General features: G+C 44.9%; 1 protein-coding gene across 6 annotated transcripts in view; it reads left to right on the top strand.

The window, feature by feature from the left end:
* ABCA5 (ATP binding cassette subfamily A member 5) overlaps nt 1–14,832 on the top strand; it is a 59,125-nt gene that overhangs the window by 19,531 nt on the left and 24,762 nt on the right. For all 6 annotated transcript variants that reach the window (XM_080994346.1, XM_080994348.1, XM_080994347.1 and 3 more), the window contains 12 exons: nt 2,276–2,464; nt 5,956–6,103; nt 7,673–7,841; nt 8,607–8,665; nt 9,002–9,112; nt 9,579–9,754; nt 9,893–10,012; nt 11,255–11,393; nt 11,533–11,623; nt 12,138–12,277; nt 12,926–13,045; nt 13,614–13,815. In XM_080994346.1, coding sequence (XP_080850472.1) covers nt 2,276–2,464; nt 5,956–6,103; nt 7,673–7,841; nt 8,607–8,665; nt 9,002–9,112; nt 9,579–9,754; nt 9,893–10,012; nt 11,255–11,393; nt 11,533–11,623; nt 12,138–12,277; nt 12,926–13,045; nt 13,614–13,815 — 1,664 coding nt within the window. The remainder of the gene's footprint in view (nt 1–2,275; nt 2,465–5,955; nt 6,104–7,672; nt 7,842–8,606; nt 8,666–9,001; nt 9,113–9,578; nt 9,755–9,892; nt 10,013–11,254; nt 11,394–11,532; nt 11,624–12,137; nt 12,278–12,925; nt 13,046–13,613; nt 13,816–14,832) is intronic.

Here is a 14,832-nt window from a genome sequence, read left to right as displayed (position 1 = left end):
TGCACCCCCGCAAGAGATGGGATTTGCCCCCCCAATCCCATATCGTCCCGTCCCAGCCAGAGGACCTCTGTCTTCGAAGGATTTAACTTCAACCGGCTTCCACGTAACCATCCAGCCACAGCTTCCAAACATCTGGTCAGTGTGTCTGGGGCTGAGTCAGGATGGCCATCCATCAACAGATAGAGTTGGGTGTCATCGGCATACTGATGGCAACCCAGCCCAAAACTCCGGACAAGCTGGGCGAGGGGGCGCATAAAGATGTTAAAAAGCATCGGGGAGAGAATCGCACCCTGAGGCACTCCACACACCAAGGAGTGGCGCGATGACAATTCCCCCCCAAGCGCCACCCTCTGTCCCCGACCAGAGAGAAACGAGCGCAGCCATTGAAGGACTGTGCCCTGGATCCCCACGTCGGCAAGGCGGTGGTCCAGGAGTTCGTGATCGACCATGTCGAAGGCTGCTGACAGGTCTAGAAGAATCAGCAGCCCCGACCCGCCTCGATCCAGCTGCCTGCGGAGATCATCTGTTAGGGCGACCAGAGCCGTCTCGGTCCCATGACCAGCGTGGAAGGGGAGAAGGAACACGCATGGTGTGTGTGGAGAAGGATGCTGCTAATGATGCAGGAGAGGGGTTTAAGGGGAGAAGGAGCTCGCGTGGGGTGTGTGGAAAAGGAGCTTTTCGGCGAGCTGAGCGGGGAGGGGGGAGGGAAAGAGCACTGTTGCTTTAAAGGAGCCAACCAGACAGCAGCCACTTACAGCAGTGTAAGCAGCTCCTTTCCTCTCCCGCTTTCCTCCTTCTCTCCCTCTTTGCTGCTTTACGCAGCTAATGGCGAATCCCCTGCAACCCAAGTCCTGCTCAGCGGATCAGCTGAGACGCTGGGAGAATCGTAATTTCCCCCTCTCCCTCATCCCGTGCCCTCCTGTCCCCAGCAGCCTTTTAAAAAACTTTTTTACTGGTTTTCACTGCGCTCGTGGCTCAGAGCCCTCCTGTGCCCTGCCGTCCCTCTGCAGCCTCATTGCTCCGTTTAGAGAGCGCACGGACCTTTGCTAGCTGAGGCTGCAGCAGCTGTTGCTGGCTACGCGGCGCTTTTTCCGGCTCGCTATGGCTCCCGTCTGTCCCTCCTCCCGTGTAAGCGGCTGCTGCCCGCTTTGCTGCCATGGCTCTCCTTCCCTCCCTCCTCCTCGGCTCCTCTCCCTCCTCCTGGCTGTAAAGCAAGCAAAGCTAGAGCGTGCAAAGCCCTGCAAGCGGCTCCCGCTTTGCTTGACTGACGGCAGCCATGGCTCCGGTCGAGTGCATTCACTCCGTAACACGCACAGGCATTTTCCCTTACTTTCTAGGAGCAAAAAAGTGCGTGTTTTGGAGCGAAAATTACGGTACTTAAAATGTACGAGTTCAAATGAAAAATCATTTTGTAAAGTGCTGTCTAAACAAAACAGACATCTAAAAGAAGGGAGGGATTGTTCTTGCTGAAACTACTAGTAGAGAGGCCTAGTGAAGGCCAATCAAGCATCATGAACATAAGGAACCACCAGAAATGGTCCATTAGAGGATTTCGGTGGGGCAAAAGGAATGAGGTGGTCCCTAACTGGAAAAAGTTATTTGAAAAGTCTGCTTGTTGATTGTTGGCAGATCTTATTTTTAAGAACATAGTGTATTCCATATCACTTTCTCTTATCACTCTGGTCTCATGGCCAAAATGAGATAATGGATGTTAACATTGACTGTGTACACTCATAATGCTAAACTATAATTCAGTGCTATGTGCATGAGCAGAAAGGAATTCATGCAAAGTGATAGCTACACCCTCTCGCTGCCTCCTTTGGGGCCAGGAGTTTTGGCTTTTCAGTTTCAGAACAAACATCTTCAAACAATGGGCTATGAAGCTGGCTTGTTTATCTAATCACTGTCCATTTCAAACCACGATTCCTCATTTGCATGTCATGACAAGCCACAAATTGTCAAAAATGAAATGTAACTCTGGCGAAGTCCTTAGCACCCGACTCCAGGTTTTTGTGTGGGCTCCTTTCTGTTCATGCACACAGCAAACAATGGTTTAACACCATGTGCAAATTCAGCCAGCATATCAAAAGCTATAACACTCTTAGGAAAAGGTCCTCAGGATGATGAAGCCAGTTGATTTCTTGGATCAGGTACATTATAGGTATTAAGAGAGCAATACGTTGTAATTGTTCCAAATTGTCCAAACAAATTATGATTTCAGCAATTTTAATCGAGGTTTCTTGTGCACTGAAATAAATGTTCTGTTTCTGTTTAGGTTTTCTTTGCATTTATGCTGACTCCTCTCTTCAAAAAATCAAAATATGTCGGTACGGTTGAATTTCTGACCACCCTGGCTTTTGGTTTTGTGGGCCTGACAATCGTCCTGCTGGAGGATTTTCCAAAGTCATATGTCTGGTTACTAAGTCCTCTGTGTCAGTGCACATTTTTGGTTGGTGTTGCACAGGTTAGTAAAGTTCCCTATTTAATCAGTGCTGGTATATGGGTTTCCATGAATAGTAACTTCACTATGGCGTAAATACAAGATAGGATAATAAGATTTCACCTCAGTGTAAAAAATGTGTGACACGGAGTTGTCATTTCTTAAACTTGCAGTGAACATGTTGCTTGTTTATTATCAATGGTTTTCTCATCAGCTAACATTGGCAGATATTTTGGGGGGACCAGAGCCAGAATAAATCTGCAACCCACACCCAGCACTCTCTGGGATGAGTAAATTTTGAATAGCTGGATCTTGGGCTCAGCCAGGGCTATGCAAGCTGAATTCCCTCCTCTTGGCTCAGCTGGAGATATGCCAGTATAAGTCCCATAGCCAGCTGAAACCTGCTGAATTGAAGTCAGGTCAGGATAAGTCCCGCCCCCCAAAGGGCATTCTGTGGGTATGGTAGGGGCAGGGCAGGGGAAGACTTAGCGCTATTCCAAACTCCGTTCAGCTCAGTCACATGACCTAGTCAAACTTGTATTTTAAAGGCTTGTTTAAAGCCTGACAGCAGCCCCACTCCTGAATGGAGTTTGGAATAGGATGTTCACAGACGCATCCGGGATTTCAACTAGTTTCCCAGGGGAATTTCGGAAAATCGGCCAAATGTCAACAACTTCCCCCAAAATAGCTCAACAAACCTGGCATATGTCCCAAAGCATTTATTTTTTTTTACTCTGGGACAAATTACACTGGCTTCCTGTCATTTGCATTGCTCTAATTAGCCTTTTCCTTTTGCTGGTATACAAACCAATAATAATGTGTCTCCACAATTATTGATGTAGGAGAATTAATGGTTTTTGTTTTTGTTTTGTTATGTATTTTGTGTTCTCATTTTGTATTTTTATCTTGTGAAGTGCCCCGTGATCTTCAGATGAAGGGCAGTATACAAATTTAAATCATCATCGTAATAGTCTTTAAGGTGCCAGAGGACTTAAGCAAAAAGAACATAGATAGCTCTCCGAAAGGAGGTTTCTGTTGTAAACATTTGTACTAAGTGTACTGTTTTGCCGCTGTGAAAATGTGACAGCTAACCTTTTCCCAAGAAAAGGTTAGGTTCACCACCCATGCACTATATAAACCTTTCTCCTTCCATGTTCTCAGTAACCTCAGCTGGAACCTGCTAGGGTCTGCATTCCAGCAAAATAGGTAGGACCAGAATAAGTGCACATTCACGCCCTTCTATTCTCCTCTTCCCCTTCCTCTCTTATGGAAAGCTAAGTAGAGACAGGCCAATTGCCTGGCTTGGATTTTCAGTCATGGAATGTGGGGGGTTGAGTGTGGCATTGTAGCCTTTGTTACTTGGGCTAGTGTGCTTGTTTACATGCCTGCTTTCTTCACGGCACTGCAGCCCAAGAGGAGGCAGCCAAGGAAGCCATGGGAATTCGAGAAGTTGTGAAATTGCACTCCCTACTCCCAAGAGGGACGCGGGTGGTGCTGTGGGTTAAACCACAGAGCCTAGGACTTGCCGATTAGAACGTTGGCAGTTCGAATCCCCGCAACAGGGTGATCTCCCATTGCTTGGTCCCTGCTCCTGCCAACCTAGCAGTTCGAAAGCACGTCAAAGTGCAAGTAGATAAATAGTACCACTCCGGCGGGAAGGTAAACAGCGTTTCCGTGCACTGCTCTGGTTCGCCAGAAGCGGCTTAGTCATGCTGGCCACATGACCCGGAAACTGTACGCCGGCTCCCTCAGCCAATAAAGCGAGATGAGAGCTGCAACCCCAGAGTCAGCCACGACTGGACCTAATGGTCAGGGGTCCCTTTACCCTTTACCTTTACTCCCCACTCCCAGCTGTGGTAGAGGTATTCTGGTCCCCTTTCCTCTTGTATCATTGCTAGGCTGACCAGAGTGGGCATGGCTGGAGGTGAGGCCGCTGAGGTCACCATTCCTGTTACAGGAGCAATGTTTAAGCTCTCATTTCCCATGAAACATCTAGGAGTCTTGGTTGACCACAAACTTGACATGAGCCAACAGTGTGACGCGGCAGCTAAAAAAGCCAATGCAATTCTGGGCTGCATCAATAGGAGTATAGCATTTAGATCAAGGGAAGTAATAGTGCCACTGTATTCTGCTCTGGTCAGACCTCACCTGGAGTACTGTGTCCAGTTCTGGGCACCACAGTTCAAGAAGGACACTGACAAACTGGAACGTGTCCAGAGGAGGGCAACCAAAATGGTCAAAGGCCTGGAAACGATGCCTTATGAGGAACGGCTAAGGGAGCTGGGCATGTTTAGCCTGGAGAAGAGGAGGCTAAGGGGTGATATGATAGCCATGTTCAAATATATAAAAGGATGTCACATAGAGGAGGGAGAAAGGTTGTTTTCTGCTGCTCCAGAGAAGCGGACACGGAGCAATGGATCCAAACTACAAGAAAGAAGATTCCACCTAAACATTAGGAAGAACTTCCTGACAGTAAGAGCTGTTCGACAGTGGAATTTGCTGCCAAGGAGTGTGGTGGAGTCTCCTTCTTTGGAGGTCTTTAAGCAGAGGCTTGACAACCATATGTCAGGAGTGCTCTGATGGTATTTCCTGCTTGGCAGGGGGTTGGACTCGATGGCCCTTGTGGTCTCTTGTGGGAGTCATAAAGCCACGGCAAAGGCTTGTAATATTGCAGGGTGCCCCCTGACCTCGGCTGACCAGCACTCTGAGCGTTACAATGTATTGGAATGTATTGACCTTAAATGGAGTTGTGTTTCCTCTGGGCAGTGATGACCTTATATGGTTTGTGGGTGGGTTAAAGCCATGACCGGATGTAGGTAATGTGAGACATTGGCAAACGGCCATGCGGCTGGAGAGAGACAAAGGATAATAAAAAAGCTACGGGAGGAGAGAGAAGTTCGAAAGGAGCTGCTCATACCATCATGAAAATATTGCTGGCTCTCTGTGTCTTTATTTTATGCTAAACTGCGCCATTTGTAATGGCTGGCTCCGACAGTCTCTTCCAACTCTATGATTCTATGATTCTATGTGCTTACTCTGTTCCCCATGGGATGGCATTCACTCTACCTGCAACAATCATTAATGGTTCATTTTGAAGCTCATTGTTTCCTCTCAAAAATGCAGGGTGTTGTGTGTCCAGTTTCACACATTTAACAACTATAACATCATCTTCTTCTTCTCCTTCTTCTTCTTCATCATTTATTTATACCCCGCCCATCTGGCTGGGTTTCCCCAGCCACTCTGGGCGGCTCCCAACAGAATATTAAAAACACGATAAAACATCAAACATTAAAAACTTCCCTAAACAGGGCTGCCTTGATGGCCAGTTAGAAAAGTTCCCCTAATAATATTAAATAAAGTAATTCTGTTCCATAGAATCTATAACTTCTGTAGTCAGTCAGTTTTATTGCACATAGCCAAAGGCTGCTGCAATGTACACAGAATCATTCAACAATTAAAAGAAAATACGCTGGATTAATAGGCTGGATTACTGTAACTTCTGTATTTGTTTGCAGGTGATGCATCTGGAAGATTATGAAGAAGGAAGCATTTTCTCAAATTTAAGCCATGGTCCTTACCCTCTAGTTATTGCACTTTCACTATTGGCCCTGGACAGCATGCTTTATCTACTCCTAGCACTTTACCTGGATCAGGTGATTCCAGGTATGATTGATTTTAGCATACACGCACGTATGTGCTAAACATTGCCTAACACAGCATAAAGTTGGTAGCATCTGGTAGGACAACATCCTGTCAGTTCAATGCCCACCTGTACAGGTGCTTCCCTGTTCTAATAGTTAAGTAGGAAATGGTTCAGTGGCTTATCCCCATCCTTCACAAGAGAGAATGAGAAAGCATAAATAGGATTCCACCCCTGGATCTTGAGCCAGAGATGCTCATGGGTGAAAGAAGGATTTATATGCACCACTAGTATTGTGCAATGCAAAGCATTGTGCAGCTGCACAGACAACAGATGTGTATTCCCAAACAACTGCCTGAAGGCATTTGACACAAATGCACTACTGGAGGTAAGCTGCTGTGCCTGATAAGTTGCCTGGGTGGGAATCTGTTGTTACTATTTGGATGGGCTGGGGCCTTTGCACATGCCCCAGAATTATGTGGTTCTTTTAGCTTTGCTTAGCAGGTGACTGTGCAGTGTCTACACTCTCGGTGCAAGTGCACAGAGGGGGCAAACCATGGCATAAACTGGTGGCCGTAATTAAAAAGAGATTGTTTGGGAATTGAGAGGCATGAGAACCCAGGACGTACGCTGACACCTAATTAGGCACGTGATCGTTTGCCATCTGCCAACACCGGCATGAGCCTCTGTTTGGTCTTCATTAGCCCTGGCGAAAAGGAAAAGAACCTTCTTTTGATTTACACTGTCATGGTGGGGACTGAATCAATAGCCATTTGCGTTTCCTAAGATTGAACACCTTTACCTTCAGTTTCCTCTGCATCTTAGATCCAAATATAGCATGGACTTGAGACAACTGAGTTCTGATTGGTTGTTGCCAATGGAGGCTGGTCCATTAGGGCAAATGGAGCTCTTCTCCACCAACTCAGTCTACCTTCAGCCAGTCCCCGTCCTCCCGCCTTACAGTCTGTCCTGGGGATGGCACTGTGCCAGCCTGCTGCTCCTTAGTCTCAGTGCTGCACTTGCAGAACTCAGCAGGGAGGAAGATGGGGCAAGAGTGGAATTAGTTGGCTCTGCCTGTCATTGGCTCTGGCGCCACCTGCTGTTGACCTCCCTGTCTCCCGTCATACCAATCCCAATGGGCACTACCCACCGCTGGTTTTTGCCTCTCGCTCTTACCCTCTAGGTTGGCCCAGTTTGTGGGGTGAATTTGCATGGCCATATTGTGAGAACGTAAATAAATTTGAAATAACTTTCCCAGGCAGCTGTTCAAAATGGTTCCATAAATACTTCCAAATATGTGTTCCTGTTGGGTTCAGAAAAGGCAAATACTCTACACGTATCTCCTGATTCATTTAAGCAGAGCAACTGGGCTTTAGTTAATGCTGATAACTGAAGGAGGTGCATGCTCTGTAGTACTGACAAACTTTCCTTAATCAAGGCCTAAACCCAGAATAAACCTTACAGTTTTCTCAGCTATCTAAAAAACCATAATTGGAAATCAGTGAACATAAAACCACCTATCATTCATACGCTTTGATCAACCTGTAGTTAATATTTACAGGCCTTCCTCTCTCTCTTTTTTTATTTCTCAGGAGAATATGGACTGCGGAGAAACTTTTTTTTCTTCCTGAAACCATCGTTTTGGTTAAAGCGAACTAGAAATTATAATGAATTGTATGAGAGCAGCATTAACGGGACCTTAGATTTCAATGAGATAATTGAACCGGTATCCTCCGAATTTCAGGGGAAAGAAGCTATCAGGTATGGACTGATTATGCTTCATTCTAGCTTCTGTTGCTAATGTCAGTTACTAATACATCAGGGCATGGGACATGGGTGGCACTGTGGTCGAAACTTCTGATCCTCCTGAGCTTGCTGATCAGAAGGTCAGCGGTTTGAATCCCCCCGACGGGGTGAGCTTCCATTGCTCTGTCCCAGCTCCTGCCAACCTAGCAATTTGAAAGCAGCCAGTGCAAGTAGATAAATAGGTACTGCTGCAGTGGGAAGGTAAACGGCATTTCCGCGCACTCTGGCACTGGTCACGGTGTTCTGTTGCGCCAGAAGCTGTTTAATCATGCTGGCCACATGAACCGGAAAGCTGTCTGTGGACTAACGGCGGCTCCCTCGGCCTGAAAGCAAGATGAGCCCCGCACCCCATAGTCCCCTTTGACTGGACTTAACTGTCCAGCGGTCCTTTACCTTTACCTTTTTTACATCAGGCAAGTCTGAAGTAGCAGTGATTTGAATGTGCAGCTACTGCGAGTAGCAATTATTTGCATGGTTCAACTAATGTCGTGTAAGAAATGTTATGTAGTGGTTTCCACGTGTTACTGTGAACCAACTGTAGTTCTTTTGGATATTCAGATCAGCTTTCTCTGCAAACCAAAGCAAGCATTATTTATGGTAAAATAACTATTGATCCCTTTATATTGTTCACTTTTTATCTTGCTAGGGAAATTCTGCCAGAGTTCTGTGTTACCTTTTTTAAAAAAAATAAAAAAATAAAATTAGCTTGTCTTCTTTCAGAATCAACTGTGTACAGAAAACATTTGTTAAGAAAGGTGAAACTGTCGAGGCTCTAAAAAGTAAGAATTTCATCCCTCTGCCACAAGTGGGAGTCCTTGTACTTCAGTTGCTGCTGTTTATTATATATGGACAGCAGAATCAATGACATAGCACTTGAACAAGCTTCTCCTAAACCTCACTGATTATTAACTCTTATGGTTGTTTAAATATATTAACATATGTTATATTAAGTTGTGATAGTTCCTTAAGGGTGAGTGGGACTGTACTCTGTATGGCATGGTTTCGAACATTTAATAAGAAGGCATATAGCAGCACTTTCTTACAGCTTTTATCTCTGTCCCTCACTCCCACCCCAAGTCACTTCATTCTTCTTTCCTTTCCTTTCCTTTTTTTAGGTTTATCATTTGACATATATGAGGGTCAAATAACAGCATTACTTGGGCATAGTGGAACAGGAAAAACAACCTTAATGCACATTCTTTGTGGATTGTGTCCACCTTCTGATGGTAAATATAATCAAAATGTGTCTAGTTTATCTGATCTGGGGGCTAGTAAAGAAAGAGTCTTTCTAGGAAGAATTAAACAGGTGGAACTACTTGATTTAGTTCATAGAACAATGAGTGCAGCATGACTCCTGTAACTTCTCGGTAGTGGGTCCCTCCCTGTGGAACACCCTCCCTTCAGATGTCAAGGGGATAGAGAATTACACAACATTTGGAAGACATCTGAAGGTAGCCTGTATCGGGAGGTTTTAAATGTTTGATGTTTTTATTGTGTTTTAGATACGCTGTAAGCAACTCAGAGTGGCTGGGAAAACCCAGCTAGATGAATGGGATATAAATAATAAAACTATTATTATTATTATCCAGCTAAGTCCCTGCTGCAATTCCAGTGGTCCACACTAACTATTTTTTGTCTTAAGATTTCTTTTCTGCATCATTGCCTATCTTAATTGTATTTTTCCCCCATTAGGTTTTGCATCAATCTATGGATACAGAGTTTCTGAAATAGATGAAATGTTAGAAGCAAGAAGAATAACTGGAGTTTGCCAACAGTTAGATATATATTTTGATGTATTAACAGTGCAAGAAAATTTGTCAATAGTTGCCTCAATTAAGGGGATACCCCCCAATGATATGATACAAGAGGTGAGTTAATTCGATGGAAGCTGCACAGTGCATGCAATCATGTTTAATTAAGGTCAACATATTATATTTAATGTTTTCTAAGCAAGCTTGGTAGATGTCCCAGTAAATTGAGGTTACTTTTAATCCTTATTTTTAAAGGTCCAGAGAGTTTTACTGGATTTGGATATGCAGCCCATAAAAGATAACCAAGCAAAAAAGTTAAGTGGAGGACAGAAAAGGAAGCTGTCAATTGGAATTGCGATTCTTGGAGATCCAAAGGTAAACAGCGGAGGGACTGAATGTCCATAGTATTTTGTCTTCCGCATGCAAAATAGATGTTTCTTTGCCTTGCGTGCAACAGTTAAGTATCTGTAAAAACATTTTACAGTGCATATTCATTATTCCTGTTCATTATCCTATTTCTGCTTTTAAAGTAAAAATACAAAATAGCCAAGTGTTGTGGTTTATTGGAACTGACTGGGATTTTTACATCTGGTTCAGTTGCAATAACGCTCTTGGTGAGAGCGCTGAATCCAAACCAGTAGACCACCAAGGAACTCAATAATGCTGTTGGAAATGTATGTCCATCTCTGTATACCCAACTTGCCAAAAAACTTATGTACACCTCCCCATACATCTATCTTGAGACTGAGTGCTCTTGAGGGTCTGTTGTATCTAGCACTATTGTTGAGGGTCCTCTTTCAAATCATTTTTGGGCTGCAAAGTTCAGTATTAAAGGAAATAAGTTGGTAGCTTCCAGAATTGTGGGGAGTAGAGGAATAAGCAATTGGGAGTTTTTCTCTCTCCCTCTAACAGCTTCCAGCTGACGAGTCCGGAACCTCAGCAGCTCAGCACTATAATGCTTTTTTCCTGTAGTGTTGACAACTGAAATACAGTGCTTGTGGAGCATCCAAACTGAAAGGCACTCAATCAGTTTGTCATTAGATGGAGCAATGGGGATGTGGGTGGTGTTGTGGTCTAAACCACTGAGCCTCTTGGGCTTCCAATCAGAAGGTTGGCTGTGTCCCAGCTTCTACCAACCTAGGAGTTTGAAAGCATACCAGTGCAAGTAGATAAATAGGTATCACTGCGGCAGGAAGGTAAACGGTGTTTCTGTGCACTTTGGCTTCCATCACAGTGTCCCGTTGTGCCAAAAGCGGTTTAGTCATGGTGGCCACATGACCCAGAAAGCTGTCTGCAGACAAACGCTGGCTCCCTTGGCCTGAAGTGAGATGAGTGCCGCACCCCATAGTCGCCTTTGGTTGGACTTAACTGTCCAGAGATCCTTTACCTTTTTTACCTTTTAGATGGAGCAAGTGGCTATTACCTCTAGCATGCTGATAGCTCCCTGTTGTACGTTAGTGGTGCCATTTTTGGTACCTATCCCCCAGCACTCAGAATTGAGATGACTGTATGATGGTGGTGAGGATAAGTGCCTGCCTTATTGCTAATAATCTTACTGGCAATTTGAAATGAATACCTAGATATTCAATCTATTGCTTTCCTTGGCCAATAATTCAGGTATTACTCTTAGATGAACCAACTGCTGGCATGGACCCGTGCTCACGGCATACGGTTTGGAACCTGTTGAAAAACGGAAAAGCCAATCGGGTGACGGTGTTCAGTACCCATTTCATGGATGAAGCAGACATTCTTGCTGGCAAGTGCAAAACATTTTGGGGGGAAGTGGGGTCTTTGTTTGTTAAATACGTGTTTGGCAATATGACCAGCTTTTTACTCCATTGGTTATTACTGTATCAACTGGAATAACTGACGGTATCCTCTGCTTTTGTTTCTAGATCGGAAAGCTGTGATTTCTCAAGGAATGCTGAAATGCCTTGGCTCCTCTCTGTTCCTTAAAACAAAATGGGGGATTGGCTACCGCTTGAGGTATCTGTAGTTCGAAAGCCTGTTTCACTGTGTGTGGTAAAGGCCACAGCCCAGCCCAGGGTTAGATGCTATTAAACCTAATGAAGTCAATATATTGCTGCTCACAGGGCCGGCCCAAGATATTCTGGCACCTGAGGCAAACCACAAAATGGCATGCCCCCTCCCACCCAGGGAAGAACGGGTGAGTGAAGATCTACATCAGAACAAAGAAGGGTGGAATAAAGATCTACCCTGGGATCTGCTGCCTCTGTGTATCCTGCCGCCTGAGGCAGTAACCTCACCTTGCCTCATGGGTGGGCCGGCCCTGGCTGCTAATATTTCCTTTGGCTTTGTTGGAATATTAGAAAATGGATACATACTTATAGATTTTGTTCTTCAGTTGGATTAGGAAAATACAATTTCTCTTGTAAGTCGGCTTTCAGTATGTTATTATTCCTAATTGTTTCTAAAAACAAGACTGAGGCTTGCTTTGTAAACAAAAAATGCTTATATTTTGTATTCCTCTCCCCCTTAGTATGCACATAGACAGGTACTGTAACACAGAAGGTACAGCATCTTTGATCAGACAACATATCCCTGGAGCCAGTTTGTTAAAGCAGACTGAAGAGCAGCTTGTGTATGCCTTACCTTTTAATGACATGGACAAATTTTCAGGTATAACTTAACTGTCTATTGAAATTTCTAGTGAATCACATGGATGGCTTTTTAAAAATAAATTGCTGACATGGGAGGAATTGGTTCAGATTGGGACCCCAGTGCAGAGACGCCTTAGCACTTTGCCCCACATTGTTGTCCCAGTCTGGATGACCCCCACCCCACCGAATTGCACTGTGGAGGAAAGTTCCCATTGGACTCTCTAGTTTGGCCTTTATTTCAGGCTATATAGTCTTTGACTTACGTCCTGTTATGTGGAACAAAGATACAACAGTTATTGTGGAAGAGGGCTGCTGACTCCCAACTCTTTCCCCCCAAAATAGCAGTTCTGGAAAGTAATAGGAAAGTTCCCTGCAAAAAAACCACCCCCCAAGGCTTCAAGCCTTAGACACATTTTTGTCCCTTACATGAATGCATTTCTAGACTACAACTCCCATCAGCCCCAGCCAGCTTAGTCAGTGATCAGGGATGATGGGAGTTGTAGTACAGAAATATCTGAAGAGCCACAGATGTTGTGCACCCTCCCTTAAACAATAGCGATAACAAAAGCCGTGTTGCTGTTGTGCTGAGAACAACTTAAAGAAGTAAGAGAGCATCATTGCAAAGAAATGTATTTCCAAGCATTAACTTAACTACTTCTTCTTACAGCACTGTTTGCTGATCTAGACACTCACTCTCATTTGGGTGTCATTTCTTATGGAGTAGCCATGACGACTTTGGAGGATGTGTTCCTCAAGCTGGAAGTCGAAGCTGAAATCGACCAAGCGGGTGAGAAGCAACTGCAGTGCTTTCTCTAGTTTTCTAAAATAAAACACCATTATTATTTAAATGTAGATCTACCTTTCCGCCCAAAGAAGCCCAGTGCAGCAAAGATGATCAGTTTCGAGTTTATTAAGGTTGTATTTGCAACTGGTAATAGTGTACGAAATCCCATTCTTGTGATATATTTACAATGGGAGAGATCATTAAGACTGCAGTTCCAACCATATTTATTGGAAAGCTGCGCTGAACTCATTGGGTCATTCTAATGCAAGGGCTAATATATCGTTCTAGAGTTATTTTTGATTTTCAAGATTCTGGTTCCAACAACGCCGCCCTCCAAAAACAAAGCGTTTGCTATTTCCTCCTTTTAAGTAATACCTCATCCCTCTGGGCACAGTCCTGGCACTTGGCACTGCCAAATTAATGCGAATCCCAGAGTATAGTGTGGCAAACTTAATTGTAGGGTGTTACTGACAGCCACAGTATAAGTGTGGACCCAAGCTTTATAGAGCTGTGGTTTGATCAGAGGGGATCAATTCTAAATTGCCAACCTGTTCTACTCTTTCCCCCTTAGATTTCAGTGTATTTAACCCAGAGCAAGCTGAAGAGGAAATGGATGAGAAATCTGTTGATGAGTTAGAGCAGAGCCTACTACTGCTATCCGAGACGAAATCTTGTGCTGTGAGCAATAAGTCTCTTTGGAAAAAGCAGGTCTTTACCATGGCGAAAGTACACTTCCTTAACTTAAAACGAGAGGTTAAATCAGTGGCAGCGGTGTAAGTATTTCAGCTTCGCGTTCCATAGAATTGTAGACCTGGGAGGGACCTCAAGGGCAGGCTACTTCAACCCCCTACAATGCAGGAGTCGCAGCTAAAGAATCCCTGACAGAAGGGCAAGGTCCAACCTTTGTTTAAAACCTCCCAATTTTTTCCCAGAGGGCGAAGCATGTGGCGAATGGAGCATCACGCCACTCCCACTTCTCTTTATATATGTTTACTTGATTAAATGTTGGGAAGCATTGGAAATGGTAAGGTAAAAGGACCCCTGACCACTAGGTCCAGTCGCAGACAACTCTGGGGTTGCAGCGCTCATCTCGCTTTACTGGCCAAGGGAGCTGGCATTCGTCCGCAGACAGCTTCTGGGTCATGTGGCCGGCATGACTAAGCCGCTTCTGGCGAACCAGAGCAGCACACGGAAACCCCTTTTACCTTCCCACCGGAGCGGTACCTATTTATCTACTTGCATTTTGACGTGCTTTCGAACTGCTAGGCTGGCAGGAGCTGGGACAGAGCAACGGGAGCTCACCCCATCGCAGGGATTCGAACCACCGACCTTCTGATCGGCAAGCCCTAGGCTCTGTGGTTTAGACCACAGCGCCACCCGCGTCCCTCTTGGAAATGGTGGGAGAACGGAAAACTTCTTGTTTACAAGTAGCATTCGTTCCACATGCCACATACATACATAACCTCTGGTTACGAACTTAATTCGTTCCAGAGGTCCTTTCCTAACCTGAAACCGTTCTTAACCTGAGGTACCACTTTAGCTAATGGGGCCTCCTGCTGCCGCTGCGCGATTTCTGTTCTCATCCTGAGGTAAAATTCTTAACCTGAGGTACTACTTCTGGGTTAGCGGAGTCTGTAACCTGAAGTGTTTGTAACCCGAGGTACCACTGTAATAGGGATGGCAAACTTTATTCATCCCGAGGGCTGCATCGCCAAACACAGCATTTTCCCTGGAGTTGTGCTTACACAGGAAGTTGATAGCTGCCCGTTGATAGGCTGTTGGGGGGGGGA

The sequence above is a fragment of the Podarcis pityusensis genome, assembly GCF_964106645.2.
Source record: "Podarcis pityusensis genome assembly, chromosome: 2".
Lineage (NCBI taxonomy): Eukaryota > Metazoa > Chordata > Lepidosauria > Squamata > Lacertidae > Podarcis > Podarcis pityusensis.
This window is presented reverse-complemented; position numbering and strand designations above follow the sequence as displayed.